General features: G+C 33.8%; 1 protein-coding gene across 1 annotated transcript; it reads left to right on the top strand.

Annotated features, from left to right (window-relative positions):
• Positions 1 to 1,247: 1,247 nt before the first annotated feature.
• LOC307186093 (small ribosomal subunit protein eS28-like) lies at positions 1,248 to 15,289 on the top strand (the record flags this gene model as incomplete). The annotated part of the gene is made up of 2 exons (XM_079920777.1): positions 1,248 to 1,349; positions 15,089 to 15,289. 2 exons carry the CDS (start codon positions 1,248 to 1,250, stop codon positions 15,287 to 15,289), a joined length of 303 nt encoding a protein of 100 aa, XP_079776903.1.
• Positions 15,290 to 16,363: the final 1,074 nt, after the last annotated feature.

A 16,363-nucleotide genomic window follows, 5' to 3' on the forward strand; every position in this document is an offset into this window, starting at 1 on the left:
TGGCCATCTATGAACCAGGAAGTGGGCCTCCACCAGACACTGAATCTGCCTACACCTTGATCTTGGACTTCCCAGACTCCAGAATTTATTGTTTGAGTCTATGGTATTTTTGTTATAGCAGCTGGAATGGACTATGACAGCTCCACTGTAGCTATTTTCAACAGGTGCATGTTGAATTGCCAGTTACTCTGGAGATTGGTCTTTAAGTATTAAAACTGACAAAGTTGTACGTATAATCACTGCTTAAATTTAACCTTATTGTATTAGTATGTTTTGGCACAGTAAGAAGATAATTCAGCACAAATAATAAAATGGGAGATACCCAGGTATTATGTTTGCCCATAGCCAGACTTTTTCTTGATTGTATACTTTACAAAAAAAAAAATTTTTTTTTTTTGCTAACATGGTAATATCCATTTAAAGGACCTAAAAAAAAAAAGAGAAAAGGCACATGTATCTCTGAAACTTGTTTATTTTTCTCATTCACTATGTTACTGTGAACAGTATGACTTTTTCAAATAATTTGTAGAATCTCTTTGTCATTTCCTCAAAATAAACTCTTTGGTTCAGTGTAGTGTTGATGCTAATTTTTTGTTTTCATCCAAAAGCATTAGTTGTTCAACTCTTAAAGCATTAATTAATATCTTATCAAATGGGTAACTGGAGAGTTTAGGACCAGACACTAGTGGCTACTTAGTTATAATTTCTTCATGTAGACTTGGATTGTGACGTAAATCCTTTCTATTGCAGTGGAAACATTTAATAATGGGATTATGACCTAGAAATCCTAAATGCTGTATGTTATACTTGAATCTAGAATTTAACCATATTTTTACATAATTATTCACACAGGGGAAAAAGAGAATCAGGAAAAGCTTTAAAATTTAGGAATTTGAGAGGTATAGAAATATTTATCTCCTCAAAATGTGCACTCTCCCGCCCTGGTACAATATTTAACATTCTTATCTCAGCATTAAATAATTCATGTGGAATCTCACATAATTAAAGGGTTGTGATGATAACATTGATACAAATTGTTGATTTTTATTTAATCATATTGTAAACAATTCAAGATCAAAAGGAAATGAAAACAGTAAAATATGACTTTAGCCATAGCCCCAGCATTATTATTATATCTCTAAATAAGAAAGAGAATGAAAAGGCAGGAAATAAATAGATAAAGAACCCCAAGTATAAAAATTGTATTTTAATAGTCTGTATAATTGACACCCAGCATAATTAGGTAAATGCGATATAATGTACTGTTTCTTCCACTGTCACCTGTGAAGAATGACCTCAAAGGCACAAGCTCGGTAATTGCTCTAATTACCAGAGATTCTCCAACTCAGGTAGGTTAAAATGAAAAATATAAATTCATCCAATCTCTCTTAGACACCTTCAAATAGTCTGGGTATATTACTGCATTACACGTTGAAACAAAATTTCAACTGGGATGGATTTTTATAATGATTATGATTCTACTGGTCCAAAGAAATGCCTGGGCTGTTCTTAAACTTTAACCTCAGATTTAGATGATTGCAAAGAATTCTTTTAAGCAGATATTCTTAGTTTATTTTACATTGATATACACACACACACACACACACACACACACACACACACACACAGAATATATATGTATATCTTCAAGTTTACAAAATCTAATGAAATCATTTTAAAGAGAGAAAGAATCTTGAAATGTTGTTAATCTTATCTGTTGCCTTCAGGAAGACCTATAAATAGAGTCGTTTCTGATTTTTTAATAAAATGAAACTTTTGGAAAAAAGCATATTTTGTAATGTTTTCTGAAAGCTTATTTCAAGGTTTAGCCAACTATGCTGTCAGAAAATTTCAAAATTAATGTAGCAGTTTCACAGCATAGTAAAGTCTGCAGATCTAATCTCCTTCCTCAAGCCCCTTAAATACAGAAGGAGACATTTTATACATCCTGGCACATCCTAAGCATCACTGTGTCAGAAACAACCCCAGGTGAAACTGTAGGGAAACAAATCAGAATTGCATGCAGACTCACTGAAGTCTGCCTACCTCAGGCACCTTCGTTCCTCAAACTTCAATCACAACCCTCAGAAGGTCAGCCTTCACCGTGGAGTCCTTTGTAGACCTTCCATTTCCATGCAGCACCGTGTTTGGGATATTTTCAATTTCCTCAAGCAATACAGACATTTTTTTCTTTTATTTGCAGAACGCTGAGAGCACCATTTTTTTAAATTTGATAATGTAAACTGTGATAGTGTGTTAATGAGGGCTGAACCATTTGTATATTTTAATAGCAATTTTCTGGAGATAATTATTTCACCTCGATTCAGAGAAGTGCCTCTAGCGATGGGAATTTCATTCCAGATGTAAACAGAGCAGGGCCCCGTGGCAACCTGGAACTCTCTTTTCTGTCTTCTCTTTCTGTGTTATTTGCACTCTGTGTTTTTAGTTCACGGCTGGAGATAGTAGGCTTGGGGATTGGAAAGGGATCTGATATTACCCAAAGCACTTCCAACTCTGTGGGGAAGATGCTTACCTTGAATTGGGAACTCGAGCAGTGACCTTTACTTCTTTTCCTGAGCTATGGTTACAATATGAAAGAAACTCAAATTTAAAGCCTAATCTCACCTTTCATTCATTTACCAGTCTCCTTTGTCTCTCTCAAGAGGATGCATGGTCATGCTTTTGGCCAACTTTGATTCCAAACAGCAAATGATGGTGGAATGAAGGAAGACATGCTTGTTGGCAGAGACTCTGCTTTTAATTCTGTCCCAGACTGTCACATAATTAGAAGCTAGTCAATTTTGTTTTTATATTTAAGAGTTAAAAATAACAAAGATTTATGAATTTAGTGAAAATCGTCATAAGGGAGTTTGGATTCTCATTAAATTCTCTGATACACACAATTTTAGATTTTATAGAGAACATGGCATGAAAATTGTATTCCAGCCTGATCTCTCAGAAAAGATTGACAGTAATCTACATAATAGCAGTGCCAACTACACAGTATGCTTGTGTTGAAGGGGAAAAGTATCAGGGAAGGAGGTGGGGTTAAGTTCAAAAGGATAGAGCAGAGCAGTACTTAGGACAGCAGCGGTAAGATCACAGGACCATGGACACTTCAGCAAAGGACATAGTTTCTGGAAACCTAACTTACAGGAATGGGAGTAAATCCCACACTGCTGGCGAGAAGACAAGCAGAGCCTATCTAGTCCCTGTCTGTTCTGAAGCTCTATGCACTTCCCCCATGGTTTCAAATTCATGTATTATTTGGACATTTCCAATTCTCATATTTATATTCCACTAAGTCTAGAAGAAAAGAAAGCATTGGTATTCTAATTTTCCCAGCAAAAGATCTAAAGATCCTTGAGTTATACCCTATACAAACCCAAACCAATCTCTAGGGCCAAGAGATATTGCTAGTCCCACTTTATAGATGAGAAAACTAGTTATGAAAAAGTAATGAGTAAAGTGTTTATGGTTGTAAACAACTATGAAGGCTGTTTTGCATGAGGAAGGGAAAGCTTCCTTCAGGATTAGTATTCAGAAATATTGATACTTTTCTGAAAATGTTAAAATTATTCACTTTTATGTAAATTTTTAATTTCAGCTTAATATTTCAGAGGATAACAATAATAAAAATGCATAATGTTGTTAACAGAATGTAAAGTTCACATGTGCTATTCCTTTACACCTTTTTTTTTTACTGTTGGTTTGACTGTAAAAAAATATTTATTTTTATTTTTTATTAAAGTATAGTTGATATACAGTATTATGTAATTTACAGGTATACCTTATAGTGATTCAAAATTTTTAAAGATTATACTCCATTTTACTTATTATAAAATATTTACTATAATACCCACGTTGTACAAAATACCTTTGTAGCTTATTTAGTAGTCAGTACCTCTTACTCCCCTACCCCTATATTGCCCCTCCCACCTTGCTTCTCCCCACTGGTAACCACTAGTTTGTTGTCTATATCTGTGAGTCAGCTTTGTTTTATTATATTCACTGGTTTGTTGTATTTTTTAGATTTCACATACAAGTAATATCATACAGTATTTGTCTTTCTCTGTCTGACTTATTTCACTTAGCATAATGTCCTCTAAGTCCATCCATGTGGCTGCAAATGCAAAATTTCATCCTTTTTTATGGCTGAGTAGTATATATACCATGTCTTTATCCACCCATCTATTGATGGTTGCTTAGGTTGCTTCCATATCTTGGCAATTGTAAATAATGCTGCTATGAACACTAGGGTGCCTATATCTTTTAGAATTTGAGTTTTTGTGTCTTCTTCAGATATATACCCAGGAGTGGAATTGCTATGTCCTGTGGTAGTTCTATTTTTAGTTTTTTGAGAAACCTCCATACCGTTTTCCACAGTGGCTGCACCAATTTACATTCCCACCAACAGTGTACGAGGGTTTGCCTTTCTCCACATCATCACTGACATTTGTTATTTGTGTTCTTTTTGATGACAGCCATTCTGACAAGTGTGAGGTGATATCTCATTGAGGTTCTGATTTACATTTCCCTGATGATTAGCGATGTTGAGCATCTTTTCGTGTTCCTGTTGGCCATCTGCATTTCCTCTTTGGAAAAATGTTTATTCAGTTCTTCTGCCCCTCTTTTAATCAGGTTGTTTGGTTTTTTGATGTTGAGTTCTATGAGCTGTTTATATATGTTGGATGTTAACCCCTTATCAGTCATACCATTTGCAAATATTTTCCTCCCATTCAGTAGGTTGTCTTTTCACTTTGTTGATGGTTTCCTTTGATGTGCAAAAGCTTTTACGTTTAATTAGGTCCCCTTTGTTTATTTTTGCTTTTATTTCCTTTGTTTTAGGAGATAGATCAAAAAAACAGTGCTATGATTTATGTCAAAGAGTGTTCCATCTATGTTTTCCTCTAGGAGTTTTATAGTGTCTGGTCTTACATTTAGGTCTTTAATCCATTTTGAGTTTATTTTTATATATGGTGTTAGGTATTCCTTTATACTTTCTTTTTTGTTTTTATTTTCCTCTTATGATCAATGAATAAAATAAAACCATTTTTGGAAGACAGACAAAGTTATAAATACCAACTTTAAACTCACTATGAAGAGACTAAATGTTAGACAATATTTGATTTGAAGGATACATTGCTTTACTCATGATGTCTTGTATGGGGAATCATCTCATCGCTTTAGTTCTTTCTGTCAAAATAAAATAAGAAATGATATGATATTATGTGAGAATCATAATGCTGTACAAACAGTAAGGCATGGAATAAAGATAGAAGATGATATGCTATTAAACATAACTTTTATAATTCTGATGCTGAGGCATAAATGCACGATATCAATGTATGTTGAGAATGCCTGCTAGCATTGTGTTCACATTAATAAGCCTTATACACCTCTGTGTTCTTTACTCTGACTTTCTAGAATTTAGTTATATTGCATGTCTAACATATGACATGCATGACTGAAGAAAGACATGCAGTGTGTCTAAAATTAGTGCTGGTGAAACTCATCTCAATATTTATAAAATATATTTAATGAGATACATACATACATAGTATATTTGGGTGGGACTATCTATCAAAACACCTTAATCCTAATAATGTTTGTCATTTATGTAAATTAAGATTTACATTTAATTTTGTTTGTTCTCATTCAGAAATCAGCATTTTATATATATATATATATATATATATATATACACTATTTTCAGATTTTCACAAACAGCAAGTGTGCTTTATTAAATAGTTTTAATAGTTATTAAAATTGCCTAACTTACAGATGTATCTGTTATATTTCATTTTTTTCTTTTAAAACAAGTACATTACTGGCCAGTTTTAATGCTCCAGTATTTTCTAGCTATGACATATTTGATTGGTAAAAGTAACTTTGGCTCCTGTTTCCCATCTGTATTCTGGTCAAAATCTTTGTTTTACAAAATTTTCCAAAACCAACTGAGTTGGTGAACTTTTGTTTCAGTTTAGAAACAAATATTTTATTAAACCTACAAATATTTGTTGAGCACCTATTATTCCAGGCATTCTCCTAGTCACTAGGGACAAAGTAATGACAGATAAAACCCCAGCCCTCATATAGCTTACATTTTAGAGAAACAAAAGAATCAATAAACAAACATCAAATTAAATCAATAATATCAATTTATCTACTAGTTATTACCAAGGAGAAAATACAATATGACTTCAGAAAATAAAATAGAGCTTGTGCTATGATGTGGGATAGGGTGTGGCAGAGTGGTTTAGGAAGCGTTTTCCCTTGGCCATGAGAGCTGGAAGGAAGCCATTTCATCCCTTGGTGAGGAGGAAGACAAAAAAGTTTTCATGGGGGCTTCCCTGGTGGCACAGTGGTTGAAAGTCCGCCTGCCAATGCAGGGGACACGGGTTCGTGCCCTGGTCTGGGAAGATCCCACATGCCGCAGAGCGGCTGGGCTCATGAGACATGGCCACTGAGCCTGCGCGTCCGGAGCCTGTGCTCCGCAACGGGAGAGGCCACAACAGTGAGAGGCCCACGTACCACACACACACACACAAAAATCCCATGCCAAAAAAGTTTTCATGGAATTAACACCGAGAAATCTGAACATTTGACAGACATTCTAGGATCAAGAGATTTACAAACAATCTATAAACAAAAGAGGAATAACCATCATTTTCTGGTGAATAATTGATGACTGAAAGAGGTCCATGAGTCACAGAAATCCAAGCTTTCCATTTTAATGACAGCAAAAATAGGAAGTGGGCTGTGGTACCTAGAATCCTCCAGGACAAGATATGACTTCATTCCTTCTAAGTTCTATAAAATGGCTTTTATTCTGTTTCTCTCCTTCACCTGACTTACTTCAAAATGAAAGCTACATAATTTTGTCCTCACTGTTGTTTGTTTTTATGTATCTCTTTTGCTGTATGTCTTGTGTTGGTTAGAATCAGACAAATCTAATTAAAAATCCCTATTCCTGCTCTGAAAATACTCTACTTATACAGACTACAAGTACAGATTTGCCGTGAGCAGCCCAATTCAAGCCCGCTTTTGGCAAAATTATTAATAATGTTCTTTTCAGTCTCAAACCGTACTCATTTAGACACTAAATTCAATGTCACTCCAGCTATAGAAGATTTCATCCTTACTTTGCTGGAATTATTGATAGAATGTAAATACCCTTCATCTAAATTTATGCAGTTAAGAAAATTGAATTTTTTAAAATAAAGAACAGTTTGTAAGAAATGTAAAAGTATTTACAGTATTAGATTCTTCAAGAATGCAAAAATATAAAATCATACCTTTTCTTAAATTCTCTTATTTATCCACTGTTTAAAAGTACCCTGAAGCCACTTTTATTTGAAACTCACAGCTTATTTGTAGTTCTCAAAGCACTTAACATAGTTTTGACAGGTGATTTGCAGTCAATAAATCTTGAGTGAATAAATAAATGTAGAGGAGGTCATTTCTTGAGGAACTTAAATCTAACTTTAAGATATTACCCAAAGTAAATAGTATATAACTATAGGTTTATTAGTTTGCAGACTAAACAATGTAAAAAATAAAAGAAATAGTGACAAAAGGCAAAATGCTACATGGACAAAGTTTTTCTTGTTCCATTTAATTTTCTTCATCCTGAATAAAACCAAAGAGCTTACATTCTGAGAAATAACCAGTTGTTCCTAGGCACAGTTGAAACTCACTGTTAGTAAATGGGTTTTTAGTAGCCGAACTTCATAAACACAAGCAAGTTGACAGAGAGATTGAGTTAATGAAGATAATTATAATATTATGGCATTAAGGGGACAGTATAATTTAAACAAGACCACTTTAGGAAATGAGTACAAAAAAGACAAATCAACAAACAACTGGGAAATCTATCAGGGGAGGAAAAATAAAATCAAGCAGATGAATGAAAGTATATTAAAAACATGATATGTGCTATGCAGATGTCTGACTATTTCAACCATAGTATAAAAATGAGCTCATGTTAGTAACTGGGCTTTCATCCCTGAGGTATCATATCTGAAAATGACTAGGGCCTGATGACTGTTCCTCAATATATTTGTATTTTTTATGACTCTGAAAATAACTGGGAAATTAGGAATCATTCTGGTTTATTGAGGCCAATGACTAAGGGCAAATCTGATTAAACATCATACCCTATTCTCCCCCCGGAACGTCATATACCATAGATTATCATAGAACTTCAAACATAAAGCATGACTATTTTATAACATGAATTTAAACCAATACAAGACTTTTACAATTATTATAATTTGATAAAAGTAAATAACTTTAACTTATTTCATTTGAATAATCAAAGTATCGCTACAAAATAAGTTTACTAAATATCAAAGATGAGTTACATGTCCATTTAAAATATAACATTTAATTAGAAATTAATGAAATTAATTTCATTCTCAGTACTTATTGTTGGTTCATTTATTTAGTCATTCAGGAAAAATATCACAGCTAGTAATGGGCAAAGCATAACATTTCACAGCACAGAATCTTATAGTAAAAATAACATCACCTTGATCTAAATATCAGGACTAGTTACTATTTTCTAGCAAAATTATGGACATTTTCATTCTTATAGTTTGATTTTCTTTGTCATGTTGGATGTTACGTAGTTCTTTATTCCCTTTGTGACCCATTGTTATTAAGTACAGATCACCCTGTATTATGTAACTTATGTATCAAACATTCCAGACTTCATCTTCTTTTCCTAAACTTTTTTCTTTTGCTTTCTTCTTCTAATTACATTTCACATTGTTACAGTGTGTGCATAATTGTAAGTTACCTTTCATTATTTTAGAACAAGTTTCTAAGCAATGTTTTGCCAACAAATAAATGATATTAAATATATGATTGTAGAGAACAAGAAAAAAATAATTGGTAAAATGTCTTTCTATATCAGGCTCTTCTTCCTGTGCTTCCTCACACCCTCAGAATCTCAAGGAATAAGACTTGAGATCACAGTTTACTTCCTACCTCCCAAAACCTTGCTTTCTTGGTGGAATTCATAAACCTTAGTTGGCTTGATAAGTATAGCTAAAGAAATGTATCTTATGCTGAAACTAAACCTGCTTAATCTTAAGTAGAACATACATTATATGGTTGAGTCTTTTTAAACTATCAAAACAAGTAACAAGAATGGCCCATCTGCAGGAATTGTGCTTTTACTATACTATCAAACAGGGATGCTTTGTGTCAAAGCATTATCAACCTATACCTTTTCCTCCCCTTCATCATCTATCTCTGAATGTTTGGTTTTGAGGAAGACATTGTCATCTTATATTTGTCCACACCAACAATAGGTATCAAATGGAGTTAAGTAAACCAAAGTGATGAATATTAAGAAAAAACATGTGATTAGAGAGAAATAGATTTGTATTTTTAAAACTTTCTTCAAAAAATGCCTCTATTATAAACAAAAATTAGTTTTTGAGTACATATACATTTCTTACAAAACAAATTTCTCCCCATAATGTCTGAAATTTGAGTATATTTCTTAGAAATATTGTGTATTCATTAAACAATTTGTTGAGGATCTGCTCTATTGCAGACCAATTTTAGGGGGTTAGGGACTACTATTCTATGCCCACATACTGTGTCTACTTTTTTCTGGCAGAGGCTGACCAACTAGAGTCTAACTCCTCCTAAGGAGTTATGTGTGGCTGAGGAACTAACCTCTTTCATGGCAGGAAATGTGTTCTTGTCTTAACTCACTCCTGAAGTTCACAGAACTGGGCTGAAGGGCTACCAATGGCCAGTGTGAACAAATATTGTCACTGTTCTGAGCACATCCTTCTCAAGACTCTGTTTCAGCATGTCACTTTGACCCCTCCCCTGAATGGGCAGACCACCCTGAAGCTGCAATCTGGGAAGAAAAATCCATGCTTGGTATAGCGTGTCCTCTTGGACTTGCTGGGACATGACGTCAGGTGTCCATTCTGATTTCTTGTTGTCTATAGCATACCAATTATTAAAAATGTTGAAAATAACCCCTGAAAATAATTGTTACTCAAATATGTGCTATATAATTATCTTAACATAATTATAAAATTTGTGTATAAAGCATAAAGCATGCAAATGTAGTTATTATTAAATAAAAATCCTCAAATATTATTTAATCCATCTATAAGGAATCAATTTAATAAGTTATGCCATACAGTGTAGAACTATGCAGCCATTAAAAAGAATGAGAAGAAATATATCTGTATGGGTAAATCAATATGGATAAATCTCTAAGCTTTTTTTATTTCCTATTTTGCCTTCCATATATATTTTTAAATTTTTATTTTATATTGGAGTATAGTTGATTTACAATATTGTGTTAGTTTCAGGTGTACAGCAAAGTGATTCAGTTATACATGTACATATATCTATTCTTTTTCAGATTCTTTTCCCATATAGGTTATTACAGAGTATTGAGTAGAGTTCTCTGTGCTATACAGTAGGCCCTTGTTGATTATATAATTTATACTTAGTAGTGTTGGTTAATCCCAACATCCTAATTTATCCTCCCACCCCACCTTTCCCCTTTGGTAACCATAAGTTTGTTTTCTAACTCTATGAGTCTGTTTCTGTTTTGTAAATAAGTTCATTTGTATCATTTTTTAGATTCCACCTGTAAGTGATACCATATGATGTTTATCTTTGTCTGATTTACTTCACTTAGTATGATAATCTCTAGGTCCATCCATTTTGCTGCAAATGGTATTATTTCATTCTTTTTTATGGCTGAGTAATATACCACATCTTCTTTCTCCATTCCTCACATCCATCACCTCACATATTTATCTTCTTTTTTTTTTTGATGAGTACATTCAAATTCTCCTCTCTTTGCAAATTTCACTTATACAATACAGCATTATCAACTATAGTCACCATGTTATACATTAGCTGCTCCGATCTTATTCATCTTATAGCTAAAAGTCTGTACGCATTTTTTAAAATTAATCTTTATCAGAGTATAGTTGCTTTACAATGTTGTGTTAGTTTCTACTGTACAACAAATTGAATCAGCCATACATATACGTATATCCCCTCTTTGTTGGATTTCCTTCCTATTTAGGTCACAGCAGTGCATTCCCTGTACTATAAAGTACTATAAAGTAAAGTACTATAGTACATTCCCTGTACTATAAAGTACTACAAAGTAAAATTCCCTGTACTATACAATATGTTCTCATTCGTTATCACTTTTATACATAGTATCAATAGTGTATATATGTCAACCCCAATATCCCAATTCCTCCCAACCCCACTTTCCCCCTTGGTATCCGTACCTTTGTTCTCTATGTCTGTGTCTAATTCTGTTTTGCAGATAAGATCATCTATACCATTTTTCTAGATTCCACATATATGTGTTAATATACAATATATGTTTTTCTCTTTCTGACTTACTTCACTCTGTATGACACTCTCTAGGTCCATCCACATCTCTATAAATGACCCACTTTCATTCATTTTTATGGCCGAGTAATATTCCATTGTGTATATGTACCACACCTTCTTTATCCATTCATCCATCGATGGACATTTAGGTAGCTCCATGTCTTGGCTATTGTAAATAGTGCTGCAATGAACACTAAAACTATTTTTAGTTTTCTAAGAAACCTCCATACTGTTCTCCATAGTGGCTGTATCAATTTACATTCCCACCAACAGTACAAGAGGGTTCTCTTTTCTCCACACCCTCTCCAGCATTTATTGTTTGTAGACTTTTTGATGACAGCCATTCTGACTGCCGTGAGGTGATAACTCATTGTAGTTTTGATTTGCATTTCTCTAATAATTAGTGATGTTGAGCATCTTTTCATGGGCTTTTTGGCCATCTGTACATCTTCTCTGGAGAAATGTCTATTTAGATCTTCTGCCCATTTTTTTGATTGGGTTGTGTTTTTTTTGATATTGAGCTGCATGAGCTGTTTGTATGTTTTGGAGATTAATTCCTAGTCAATTTCATCATTTGCAAATATTTTCTCCCATTCTGAGGGTTATCTTTTTTGTTGTTGTTTATGGTTTCCTTTGCTGTTCAAAAGCTTTAAGTTTAATTTGGTCCCATTTGTTTATTTTTGTTTTTATTTTAATTACTATAGGAGGGAGGATTCAAAAAGATATATTGCTGCAATTTATGGCAATACGGAGATTCAATGTGATCCCTATCAAATTGCCAATGGCGTTTTTTGTGGTTCTAAAGCAAAAATCTTAAAATTTGTTTGGAAACACAAAAACCTCGAATAGCCAAAGCAATCTGGAGAAAGAAAAACAAAGCTGGAAGAATCAAGAGCCCTGACTTCAGACTATACTATAAAGCTCCAGTAATTAAAACAGTATGGTACTTGTACAAATACAGACTTATACATCAATGGAACAAGATAGAAAGCCAGAGGGGAAAAAAAACCCCCACACACCTATGGTCAATTAATCAATGACAAAGAAGGCAAGAATATACAATGGAGAAAAAACAGTCTCTTCAATAAGTGGTGCTGGGAAAACTGGACAGCTGCATGTAAAAGAATGAGTCTAGGATATTCTCTTACATCATACACAAAATTAAACTCAAAATGGATTAAAGACCTAAATATAAGACTGGATCCTATAAAACTCTTAGAGGAAAACAGGAAGAACCCTCCTCAAAAATTTTTAAAGCACCCTTCTTGTAAAATATTGTTACTTTGTAATTAGAAAGATGTCAGCTTGAAGGTTCAAAATACATTCCATGTTTGAACAGGTTTCATTGCTTTTGGAAAAGGTGTGACAAGCATAAAATAGAGACAAAAATAAATTTTGCTTTAAACTAAAACTTGCAGACTAACCTTATCACTGTCATTTCCAAAGCTGTATTAAATAAGATTACTGGCTAATTATATATGCCCGTACAAAGTGTCCTAACAAGAGTTTACACAAATATTACACTCTATTGAAAAATGAGTTTCCTAATCTTCATCTTGCACACTGTTTCACTAATAATATTCCTACTCTAATAGAGTTTACAGTCTATTGTGGGGAGAGGCATAATGTTAAATGATTACACAAACACGTGTACAGTTTCAACTGTGGCATGATTTACAAAACAGGTACATAGCACACTGAAGTCCTATTAACAGGAAAGTTGGCCTAGTCAAGAAACTCAGCAAAGTCTCCCATGAGGAAGTAAAGTTTAGCTGAGATATAAAGGTTAATAAGAAGAGTGGAAAATAAAAATGAAAAGAAATTCAGAGGAGGCAGTGGCTTTTGCATGGACTTGTGGGGAGCAGAACATGTAGGAAACGGGCTGAAGGAAGCCCACGGCTGGAGCATTTGACTCATGGCAAGATTTAGCAGTGGGGGGCACTGAAAGGCAGGTACTGGGCAGCTGAGACAAGTACCTGTAGGCCACGTTAAAGTCTATTTCTTGCCTGCAGTTAGTCTCCATAAAGTTAAAGTGTAGAGAGGATTTATTGAGAAAGCATTTAAAGTGCTTCTCAAACTGGCATATGCATCAGAATCACCTTTGGTCTGTTTAAACATAAACTGTGGAGAATTAGCCCTGAATTTTATGATTCAGGCCTGAGAATTTGCATTTTTAAAAAGTTCTTGGTGATATACATGCTGCTGATCTGGTGAGAACACTTTGAGAATCACCAAAACTCAAAAATAACTGAAGAACTGTAGTATCCCACTTATCTATTGCTACATAACAAACACTTAAAAACTTAGTGACCTAAAACAATTTTTTAATAAGATCTTACGGCTCTGTGGGTTGATAAACTTGGCTGGGTTGCTTCCTCTTGAGGGCAGCGGGAAGAATCTGTTCTCTGCTTCTGGTAGTTTTTGGCAATCTTTGGAGTCCCTTGGCTTGTAGATCTCTGCTTTCATTCTTCTAGTGTGTATCTTTCCTTCAAATTTCCCCATTTTAAAAGGACACTAGTCATATGGGATTAGAACCCACCCTAATGATCACATTTTAACTTAATTATCTCTGTAAAGATCTTATCTCCAAATAAAGACACATTCTGAGATACTGGGGGTTAAAACATTAACATTTGAACTGGGGGGTGGAAAACATAATTCAACCCATAATATAAGAGTAGCCCTGATTCAAAGGGAGGGACTCTAGGAGGATGTGGATACTGGCAGTTTTGGTTCATTTATTGGGCTGGATTTGCATATTATTTCCATATTTCCTTATTTTGAGAAAATACCAGGTAACAGGGAAGTATGGAAGAAACTGCCAATTTTAAAAAAATACAGATAGTAAATGCTTCCACTATTCCTGTATTAACCTCACTCATTCATTCATTCTTCTTTTCATAGTCAAGTAATATTTACTGCCAAGAATAGTCAAATGCCAGGTGACTAACACAGCAAAAGGCTGTTTTGTTTCTACATTGAAAGGAAAAATATGAACTTTAATCTTTAAAAAATTCACCACTGGCATTATCAACTATTAAAATTGAAATAAATAGGGGACAGAATTTATTGCTTTTAATTGTGTACAATTATGGTTAAAATATCTTCTTTCCCAATTGGTTCTCAAATATCATGTCCTCCTATAGTTTTACTTCAGATGCAGGTGCAAAATTATTGTTAGAATGATAAATAAATTAGGAAAAGTATCCTCTTATCCTTTACAAGACTTCAATGTCACAGTTTTCATGATGTAGTAAAATTCAGGAATATGTTACTACAATAAATTTTTACTCTCAATCACTTGAAATTTTTTTAAAAAGAGACATTCCAACTCAAAACTCAAAACTTTTACTTGTACAAAAGAGGTTTTAAAATATATATTTAATTTAGTTGTGGTGCATATGAATTTAATCATTTTCTTTAAGGAAAGAAATAGAAGAAACATAATCCTCCAACTCATATTACTGAAAATAATTTTATTTTTTGCTCTTATTTTTGTTAACATGATTTAATTCAATGTATTAGAGAACTATACACTGATGACTTACAATATAAAATTCTTGTACTAGAAACTGGTGCTCTAACACTGAACAAAATAGGCATATCCTCCCTTCTTGGAGTAGATTTTCTATTGGGAAGGCACATATCAAAAAGCTAGCCTAGCTCTCCACCCAACCGCTGCCAGGCCATCACAGACACGAGCTGTGTACAGCCCATCATCGCCAGGGTCACCAAGGTGCTGCGCAGGACCGGTTCGCAGGGACAGTGCACACAGGTGTGCATAGAATTCATGAAGGACAGGAGCCGCTCACTGATGGGAAACGTGAAAGGCCCCATGCGCGAGGGCAATGTGCTCACCCTGCTGGTGTCAGAGCCAGAGGCTTAGAGGCTGCGCGGAACATGTGACTGTGTCCTGGATGTCTGGGTCGACCACTTGGCCCACGAGGATGATCTGCTGTTAATAAATGATGATCTGCTGTTATATTGTATGTTAAAAAAACAAAAAGCTGACCTATTACAAATACGAGAATTTATTAAAATGTATGTTTCAAAAAATGATAATTTAATCTGAAAATTAAAACAAAAAGGATATAAATGAGGAAAGACGGGTTATGTTGTGGTGTTTAGGGAGAGCTTTCCAGAGAGAATTGATAGAATAGGTAAACATTCAGATATGACATAATCTTCAATATAATATGTCTTTATTATTGATCAGAAATGTGTTGAAATTAATAGATTTTTTTAATTTATGAGATTTTTTAGATTGATGAGTCCTTTTTATTTTTTATGAGTCCTTTTTAGGACCTCTGAAATCTGCATCAAAAGTTCCTTCTGCTACTTAATGCAAGTGAAATATAAATTTGAAAAATAATTCATTTACTCATATAGGCACAAAGTTTACAGGAGTATTTATGAATTCTCACTATTTTTCTAAAAAACTATTCTTCACTACACTTTTTATCTGGGGTAAGGATGAAACAAAGCAATGCATCATTCTGCATGTTAGAAAGCAAAACAAATCCAATCCTCTAAACCAAACTTCCTCTTATGTTTCTTAATTTTCAGTTTTTTTTTTGTATCTTTAAAAATACAATTACTAATACTGACTTTTCAAAAAGCCTAAACAAATAAGCAGACAGGAAATTTTAATGGGGAATGAATTAAGAAATATAAAAATCATAAGTATTTTCATTTAAGAGGAAATATAGAATAACTAGAGCAACTCTACATTTGGAATTATGTAATCTAGAGATGAATATGAGGACACTTTATGTCCTTCTGTAACAGTAAGTGATACCACCTGCTTATAATTCCTACTGAGAAGCAAAATTGGATTAGACTATACTGTAAAGATTGTAGATGATATGCCAGGAAGAATTCCTTGTTGTGGGGAATATAGCCACTGAATGGCTTCTTTCAGTGTAATTGTTTCAATAACACTACTTTATTGTTCTGTCAT

The sequence above is a fragment of the Stenella coeruleoalba genome, assembly GCF_951394435.1.
Source record: "Stenella coeruleoalba genome assembly, chromosome: 4".
Classification (NCBI taxonomy): domain Eukaryota; kingdom Metazoa; phylum Chordata; class Mammalia; order Artiodactyla; family Delphinidae; genus Stenella; species Stenella coeruleoalba.